The sequence below is a fragment of the Pyrus communis genome, chromosome 3 (genome assembly GCF_041283825.1).
Source record: "Pyrus communis isolate YQ-2024b chromosome 3, ASM4128382v1, whole genome shotgun sequence".
NCBI lineage: Eukaryota > Viridiplantae > Streptophyta > Magnoliopsida > Rosales > Rosaceae > Pyrus > Pyrus communis.
Window position 1 is genome coordinate 8158705 of NC_142567.1, and position 9457 is coordinate 8168161.

The 9457-nt window shown below is 40.9% G+C and overlaps 2 protein-coding genes across 4 annotated transcripts; one reads left to right on the forward strand and one right to left on the reverse strand.

Moving 5' to 3' along the window:
* The first annotated feature begins 695 nt into the window (after positions 1 to 695).
* LOC137714998 (uncharacterized) lies at positions 696 to 3735 on the forward strand. 3 transcript variants are annotated; one of them, XM_068454192.2, is made up of 2 exons: positions 696 to 1054; positions 2218 to 3735. In XM_068454192.2, exon 2 carries the CDS (start codon positions 2243 to 2245, stop codon positions 3470 to 3472), a length of 1230 nt encoding a protein of 409 aa, XP_068310293.2. In that variant the 5' UTR covers positions 696 to 1054; positions 2218 to 2242; the 3' UTR covers positions 3473 to 3735. The 3 variants fall into 3 exon arrangements, with proteins under 3 accessions (XP_068310293.2, XP_068310294.2, XP_068310295.2); XM_068454193.2 differs by having other exon boundaries at positions 757 to 1421; XM_068454194.2 differs by lacking the exon at positions 696 to 1054 and adding an exon at positions 1434 to 1634.
* Positions 3736 to 4170: 435 nt separating this feature from the next.
* On the reverse strand, positions 4171 to 8995 carry LOC137714996 (protein TORNADO 1). Its single transcript, XM_068454191.2, has 3 exons — positions 7194 to 8995; positions 5849 to 7095; positions 4171 to 5628 (listed from the first exon to the last, which is right to left on the reverse strand). The coding sequence occupies exons 1-3, from the start codon at positions 8695 to 8697 to the stop codon at positions 4243 to 4245; spliced, it is 4137 nt and encodes a 1378-aa protein (XP_068310292.2). The 5' UTR covers positions 8698 to 8995; the 3' UTR covers positions 4171 to 4242.
* Positions 8996 to 9457: the final 462 nt, after the last annotated feature.

Consider the following 9457-nt stretch of genomic DNA (forward strand, 5'->3'; position numbering starts at 1 on the left):
CTTCGGGATCTGATGCAACACAGCTCCTCAATACCACAGGAGAATTTTTTAACAAAAAGATTCATAGACTGATGGTTACGTATCATTTTCAGCTTGGAAGAGAGTGGAGGGGCAAAACAAAACGGAAGTGGAAAGCGTCGGCAATGAAGCAGGAACACCAACAAGCGCGCACTCATATCTTCTCTGATTGGTCTGCCTTTCCCCAACGCGTGGGACGGTGTTTCTGCATACCCCATCCCTCTGGATAAAAAAAAAACAACATTAAAATCTCTCTAGTGCCCAATGGCAAAAATACCTTAAAAGGAAAATAATACTCAAAGGGATATGATATTTGAAATACTACCTACCTTCACAAAACACAGAGTAGCACATAACGTATTAACAATATATATAAAGTGAAACTAAAAAAATATATCATTTGTTCACTTATGTTATTACACACGTTATATCCACTTATGTTCTCAGTATATGAAAAATTTCTCCTTAGTTGGATTTTCTCGTTCTATATTGTTGGTTTTATTTTTTATACTATAACATTTCAAAATTATTTACTTTTTTGTTTAACATTACAAAATGGGACTAAAAGGAAATTATGACACATGTTAGACCGACTTATGTTCTGAGAACATAGAAAAATCTCTCATTAGTTGGATTTTCTCATACTACTTTGTTGGTTTCATTTCTCATACTAATATACTGTACAATAATCTATTTTCTAATTTATCATTACAAAAGGAAAATAAGAGCCGAAAAGGTAAAATGTGAACTTTCAAATGAGAAGATTGTATTTATGTTGTTATATATGCTCATGGAATACAAAACTTCATAAGCTTTCCAACAAGCTTCAACCCACACCCGAATTTCTCTAGATTATTATCCTTACCAATATTCCTTCTTTGTCCTTCTGAAAGTTTGGTTCTATAGCAGCAGCAGCAACAGTATAATCTCGATTGATGAACTGATTGTCTTTGGGTCTTGGACGGATCTTCAATTGGGGCCACAGATTTCAAATTTTCAAGCAAATCGCTTTGACTTTGGAGCTAAAGAGCCAAAGGTGATGGGAAAAAAGAGCAAACCCATCTCAGATTTTTCTTTATTTTATTGTTGCTCTTTTGGGAACTCTTTGTCATTTTTTTGGTTCGTTTTATGTGACTTTTTTGAGGATTCAAAGGTCGAATTTTGTTTTTGGAATTCTTTGGCACGATCTTGGTTGCTGTGCTTACCTTTCCCTGTTTTGCTCCTTGGATTCGTTGGTAGAATATAATCTATCTGTGTAGAAAAGTAGGTAGCTTTATTGGACTGTGCAAATATCTTTGCATTAGTGTGAAAGGGTTTGCTTCTTATTAAGTTTGGAGAAGCTTACTGGAAAAGTGCTTTTCTGGGGTTTCTGGCTTGTTTTGGTTTATGTGAAGGATTTCAAGGTAAGGTTTTCTGGATTTTGAGCTTTGTTCAAGTGGTTTTTGTTCTTTGAATTACAAGAAATTTTTGTTTAGTTTTATATCTTGCATTATTGGGCTTGCTTGTTTTTATGTTTTGGGTTGTGGGTTTTGGAGGAGCTTACCGGAAAAGTGCTTTTTTGGGGGGTTTTGGCTTCTGGGTTTTGCCTGTTTTTGGCTTAAGTGACGGATTTCAAGGTAAGGGTTTCTGGGTTTTGAGCTTGTTCGTGTGTGTTTTGATCTTCGAATTACAAGAAATATTTGTTTAATTTTATATTTTGCTGAAGTTACAGGTTTGTGTACTCTCAGTTTCTTGTGTTGCTTATTTTGGTTTGGGGAGGTTTAGGGATTGAGCGGTCCTTATGAAAGTTCCTTCGATGAATGTTTGGCTTCTAAATTCTATGTTTTTGAGAATTGGTGTTTATTGCTGGACATGCTAGGATTTAGTTATATTTGGGGGTCTCGTTTTAAGCATCATAGAACGTTACAATTTGTATTCAACTGACGCCTTGAATTTTGACTAAAACATTATGAGTTTCTAATTTATGCTGTAATGACGCCTTGGATTAACTTGAACTGTACGAAGTTCTAATGTATTCCGTAAGGTGTTCTATTTCGAATTGGCTTTATATGTTTTTAGTATAAAATTGTTCAGTTTAGTTAAATGATAAATATCTGAGCTGAGTCTTTGGAATTAACTGGGTGGTACTTTCCAATTTTAGACCTTTAATTTTGGAGCGACTCGAGTTTTCTCAGAAAGATCTTTGTTGTGCTTTGCCAGGTTAACTTCCTTGGTGTTTATTAGCATGGATTCTCCTCAATCTGTTGTGTCTCCATTCAAAAGCTCTGTTGCCGAGCCTGAGAAGCAGTTCATTTGTACCAATGGGCCTGTATCCAATGGAACTGATGCCAATATAGATAGTAACTCAGAGAACTTCATTGGTGTTCTCGAGGTTTATGTTCATCAGGCTAGGGACATCCAGAACATCTGCATATACCACAAGCAAGATGTCTATGCTAAGCTATGCCTGACGAGTGATCCTGAAAAAACAGTCTCCACCAAGACCATTAACGGTGGTGGTAGAAATCCAGTCTTCAATGACAATGTCCAGCTCAATGTTCGTACTGTTGATTCCTCCCTCAAATGCGAGATTTGGATGCTGAGCAGGGTCAAGAATTATCTTGAAGATCAGTTGCTGGGGTTTTCTTTGGTGCCTTTGTCAGGGGTCCTCGTTAAGAATGGGAAGTTAGAGAAAGAGTTCTCTCTTTCTTCAAATGATCTGTTTCATTCCCCATCAGGGTTTGTCCAGTTGTCCCTCTCATACACTGGAGATCTGCCAGAAGTAATGTCCCTGGCCTCAAATCCTATTGTGCAGGACTCGGAGATAGCTGAGTCATGTGAATTAGATAGGTTAGAGTTCCCAGATCCGAACATTGACAATGAAGACCAGAGGATGGTTTCAGAGTACATTAAGATCCCAAGCTCTGAGTTTGATTCTCAAAGCTCTGAGTTTGTCACGGCTGACACTGAAACTCAGCCTAGTTCCAAAGTGGGTGTTCATGCTGTAGAAAGCTTGTCGACTGCTACTATTGAGTCCGCTCATGTTTGGAAGCTTGATTCTCCCCCAAGCAGCCTGTCAACTAATGGTGAATCATCTGCGTCGGGTCATACAAGCTCAGAGTCATATGATGCTCCATCAGCTTTGAAATCTCCAAATCACGAACAAGTTTCAGCTTCGGAAGAGAAGAAAGTGGATAAAGATGGTGAGATTAATTCGTCTGATGCGGTGCCGAGTGATACATTTGAGAAGCCTACTGTCACAGTCACCGTTCCAGAGCATACGGCGGTGCAGCAGGATTTTGTAGACATGTACATGAAAAGCATGCAGCAATTCACTGAATCTTTGGCGAAAATGAAGCTTCCGTTGGACCTTGAATCACCAACCAGTTCAGGAAACTCGAGCACTGTTCAGAAAATAGAGACACCAAAGAGCAGTGGTTCCCGTGTGTTTTACGGTAGTAGGGCGTTCTTCTGATCTTTCGTTTCACTTGTTCGGAGGGAAAAAAAACAGGTGACTCTAGATTTTAGATTCCTCGTACTGATGTATAATAATGCTCTATGTATTGTGTTGTTTCCCTTTGTATGTTGAGCTGCTTTAGATGACACGAGAATCTTGACGTACCGGTTACAAGCTTTTGTTCCATCACCAACCTTGTATTAGTAACTTCTGTTACATCTTTCCTCTTTGTATCTACTTTTAATTTTACCTTAATTATTGTGATATCGAATTCCGTCTAACTACGTGTTAATCATGTTTATAAACATGAGTTATGCTGTGTGATTAAGCTCAAAATTTTGAAAGGTGGCCAAAAGAATACAATTTGGTTAATCTTCCATTAAATCATTCATCTCCTTTACAAGTTGAAGTTTTTGTGCCCTTTGAAATTTAGGTGAAATCATAGGCTCTAATTATGATAGCGAAGGTAAAGTAGAATTCAATTACGTAATTAGTGTAATCTATCTGACGACTGCTAATGTTACTGAGAAATATTTCAAAAATCAAAGTATAGAAAAAATCCCTCGCGGTTATCAATCGTCAATATCAGGTGCAATAATAGTTGGTTCCCGTCCTGAATTTCGTATCCTTCACGATGGTGCTTCGAGCGTTTTTAACTGTGAGCTTATATCGAAATTCTGGCATATAAACTTAGCAGCAGAAGCAAATGCTGCAAATAAAGGGAAATTTAGATGCATAATATCGAAAAATATGCATTACAACATCAAAGGAAATTTAGATGCATAATTTCAAAGTGGCACTTCAATTATTTCATGTGCTCTGAGGTTAATATGCCTCCTGCAGATCCATGCAATCTGACCATCGTCTCTGTACCGCACTCTCCACAAACCAAACTTCTCGGCAATATCCTTTCCGGTTGAGCATTTCCGGTCCCTTAGGAAATCCAGAACCCATTGTTGTGCTGTTCTTTGATCTTGCTGGATGTCTCTTGAGCTTTCTGCAGCCTTACTTCTGTTCCTTCCCTGCCCAATTGCTGCAGCTCCCACTGCGCCGGCAGCAACTGCCCCTGCGGCTCCATAAAGGAGGGAAGAATCAGCCAGGTGAGCGACTTCCCTGCTCAAATCCGGTATCATTTCTCCCATGCCAGCGGCTAGATGTGCTCCTATCTTGAGAGCAAATGTAAGCAGTTTCATGAACTTTGTGGTGTACGGTGCCAAAGACTTCACGGTCCTGTTGTCAACCTGCATCAGTTCACACCCCATTTGATCTTCAACAACATGCATTTCTCGTCGAAATTCACATAACATGTGCAGTCGAATAGCATTCATGCCGGGAACCATGTTGGTGATCAATCTCCTCGAGTAGTTTTCTGTTCTAACAAAGTAGAACATATTCGGCACTTTCCTCTCTTCAATTTGGACATTGTATGTCACAAGGTAATTCACTTTGCGATGAAGCTCCGCAAGGAGTCTGTGCTCGTAATATCTCAGCCCTTGGATCTCTTGCTTCAAGTCTCTGATTTCTTGCTCAATGATCTTCAGCCTCTGCAAAACCGCTTCAACCCCCTTGGCAATTCCACCGAAGGTTGGATCAACTTTGTCAGGCTCGTCACTTGTGGATAATGTGTTCTCCGGGTCGCTCTCAGGTGGGATTTGCAGTTCCTGAGCAAGGTTGTATAGGTCATGATATCTCCGATGGAGCACTTCACGGAAATCATCATCTGATAGGAGGTCTCGGGCCAGATCAAAACCAGGTCCTAGAATTTGTCTTCCGGAGTCCGAGATTGGATCCCAGGTATGCTGGTAATCATACATGCTGTCTGCAGGAACAGAAAGTAATGCCTGTTTTAATTGTTGCAACGGCACAAATTGCGTCTTCCTGTATCTTGGAGGAGTGAGATTTTGCACGCATTCTGGCCGTATGACATTTTCAGTCAAGGTGATACCGTTACAGAGGCTATGAATTGCTGGAATTATAAGCTGCTGGATAACCCTCAGGGTTTCTGTCAGGTTCTTGGTGGAGCATGCGAGGATATCGATGTAGTAACCCAGCTGTCCTCCCAGTTCTACTCTGATATAGATTCCATTGATAGTTATCGAGATCAGGTACTTCTCAAGGCTGTATGTCGCTCCATGTTGGTTTTTCAAGGCCATGATTCTGTTATGCAGATGCACCTGGGTTCACAAGCATACAAAGTTTGATAAGAACAGATACAACCAAGGGTAACTTGATGAATGTTCAGCACATTGTAACCGTGGAATCGCTAGTCACAAGGTACATTAACTGGTACTGGTTTTTATTGAGTAACGTGACTCATAAATCCAAAATAGTTTGAAGACAAAACTAAACAAGAATCGAAGAGCAAGTTAAAACAAGGATTAGGGAAATTCTTGCCTGTAATCGAGGAAAGAAGCCAGGTGTGAGGAACATGTGGCTGGAATCATCGCATTCAAGATGCCTCCCGGCATAAAGGGACTCCGGTCTGCTTAACTGCCATCGTTGTGGCTTTCCTCTTCCTTCTTCAAGAATGGAGGGGATCAACAGCAAAGAATTACGATCTGAAGGGTCTTGTTCGTAACATAATTCCAGTTTAAGCATCATTCTCACAAGATCAGTTGCATCCAAGTTCTCAAATACCTTCGTACCCACTCCAGGAATTGGACTCTGCAAGCTTCCTCTTAGAATCTTCTCCAAATCTTTCTTGCTGATGAATCCATTGTTCTCATTTGAGCTTCGACTTCTTAAATCTAGTCTTATTAGTTGGCCAAGCACCTCGCCGCAGAACCACTCACAATCTAAGATCAGAAACCCGAGCTCATCAAAATAAATTACCTCTCCTATGTGGTGAAGGCAAGTAGCAACAACCCGCCTCCTCATTTCCACCTTCTCTTTGTTATCATGTCTTGATCGGACTCTTAATGATGGAACCTTAACTTGGCATAGCTCGTTGAACTCCTTCCACTGCATCGCTGGCTTGTTGTAGTTCTCTGATCTCCAATCTGATAATATTTGTGTCAGATCATTGCAGAGCTGATAGATTCTTGGGACTCTTTGGAGAACTGTCTTGCTTGTCTTTAGAAGGTGATGAGTGAGCTTACTCACTGATGCCGATGATCTTGCATCAATTGTGAACACTGTTGGATAGAAGTCAACAAATCCCTGGAACTTGTCTCGCAATTTTTGAATCGAGTTCACTGCAACCTGTAAGTTTTGTGACGGTTGATTGATTTTGTCATAGTGCGTGAGTACAACCGTGACATTTGGTAGCATGCATTGCTGCACTGCTCTTCTAGAGTTTGAGACTATGAACCTGAGCCAGTACTGGAGGTCCTCTTCTATCTCCATTGAGTTTTTCGGTTCTCTGTTGTTCGTTTTCCTGAATAAACTGGATACGATGACAAAGAATGACGCACTGCCATGCCCCGGGAACATGAGATCATGGAGAGAATAGAATTCATGCTGACCAGCAAGATTCCATATTGAAATCTTTGTGCTGTCATCATCTTTGAAAGTCTTAATCTTCATTCCAACTGTTCGAACAGCTTGCTCAACCGGGTTCACTAAAGATCGTACTTGGTCCACATACGGAACCTTTGAAGAGGAGACACTCTGCAATATGGAATTGCACAATGTAGTCTTACCTGAAATCGAAACCCGAAATTTTTTATGAGATAAAATACACTTGAGCGAATACAACTTTATAAAATAGTTGATAAAACTTTTTAACTTTCACAATTACCTGCATATTCTTGCCCACAGAAGAACACTCTACAACTTTTTGGTACTGTAAGTGGCATGTCTTTAAGCAAATCCATTTCCGGTTCAGGCTTCCCATTCTGCCCGAGTCTTTGATAGACCCCATCCGTCTTTCCTGAATTCTGCAGCGGCGTTCTTGCAAGATCAATATTTTCAAGCCAAGGATTTACCTGCAATGTCTCCATGATTGCCTGCAGAACCTGCTCTCCTTGAACGCCTTTGCAGCCCTGTAACGATAAGTGTCTCAAGCTGGCATTCTTCTCCAAGCTTTTGAAGAGTTTAACAAAATCATCGGGCCTTAAACTCTCATCATCGTATATACCTAACCGCGTCAAACTTTCATTAGTTGTCAGCATCTGTAAAATTGCTGCAAGCCCCTCCCTTCCAATCTTGGTTCTTCCACCTCCAAGTGTTACTGATTTTAAAGTAATGTTTGCTTGATATTGCAAGGCAGAGAACCTGCTCAAAGGGCAGAGTAAATGCTCAACTCCGATACCTCCAAACGCGTTCCCATCTAAACACAAGCACTCCAAGCTCTGGTTCTTGAAGAGTCCAGCTGCTACATACACAACCCCCTTATCTTTCAGCCAAGTTTTTGACAAGTTTACCTCTTTGAGGGTTTGGTTCTGTTCCAAAACCCACCGAAACTCCTTAGCCCACCTTGATTTCAACCGCACTCCAGTAAGGTCGAGGGACTTAACCGTTGAGTTCCACCCGAGAGCACAGGCAACCCTGCAAGCGCCCGAAAGGTCGAGCCTGTAAATCCTAAGCGTGCTGTTTTCGGGTAGAAACTCAACCACCTTCGAGCTTCTTTCTCCGTTTTCTCCACTCCAAACATGGACTTCCATAGACCTATTCCTTGCTAAAACTGCAGAAATAAGTGGAGTTGCAGTGATCGAATTCGAGTCAAATATTGTCAACACCTTCAGTGTTGAGTTCACTTCAATCATCTTCGAGAGCTCCTCTGCGCCTTTCGACCCAATAGAGTCTTCCCATATCTGCAACTCCTCCAAGCTCTCATTGACCTTAAGCGCAGAAGCAAGAAACCCGGCTCCAGCAAACCCGATACCTGATTCCGAAAACATAATCTCTTTGATCACTCTATTCCTCTTCACGATCTCACACAACTCTGCCAAGCATTGTTTGTCAAATCTGTTTCTCCGAAACCCAACTTGCCTGATGCTCGAACTACTCTCAAGCAACGCCGAAAGATGGCGAAGCTGCTGCACGTCCCACTGAACCTGGTGAAACTCCAAGTTCATCAGAAGTTGGTTGGTTTGGGATGTTGCTAAAGCTGTGAGGAAGTGGGAGAAGAAAGAGAGGCTGTCGTTCGAAACGTTGATGTTGACGGAGTTTTCGGTTTCCTGGAAGCCGAAGGAAGAGGGTTGAGAGAGGTAGAAGGAGATGTTGTGGAGGCTGAGGCTTTCGGATTTGATGGCATCCAGAAGCCATTGGAGATCCTTGAGATTGTTCTGGCTCGTTGCCATTGCTAAACGAAACAAAAGGTCCAAAGATTTGTTTTGTGAAATTGTGATGATAATATCAGGATCAAGATCATATCAGTGACACTTTTGATAAATTGGTCGGTAAAATAATAAGAATTTGTAGTTAATTAATTGGCAAACCGCGTATTTTTTCGGTGTAAAGGTCCAGCTTTTGCCTTTTTATGGTTCATATATTCTCAAATTCCATCTCAAGGTATGTAGCCTTTAAGCCACATTGTTTCAAAAGGAACAATATGAACATTTCTCTCCTTGTTTTGCACTCACTTTATTTCATTGGCACGGGATGCCACCGTAGCGGTATGCTTCTTTTCCATCTGCGGAGGTCAAGTTTGGTGTATATGATTGGACTTGATTGGATAACTTATTAGGTCCGTAGAAATGCAAACTAACTTCCAAATTTTGTCCAAGTTGAAGTTAGAAGGTGATTTAGTCACGAAGGAAACTAGGCACCACATTATGTCCCTTCCAGTCCTACCATTTTGTGAGATTTGGAAGGGATACATTTCTTTCATGACTAATCCATATAATTTGATCCTAGACACTAAACGTAACACGAGCCTTGTAAACCACATAACATGTGATTGTATACACCGCAAGATCGATGCACTACGCTCCACTGATATGTTGATCAAAACAGTTTATACAATTATTTTTTGTTACATTAGATGATTTCGAACTCTGAACCTAACTTAGTCACACACATTATCTTACCGACTTCACCACTAGGCTAACCCCAGTCATC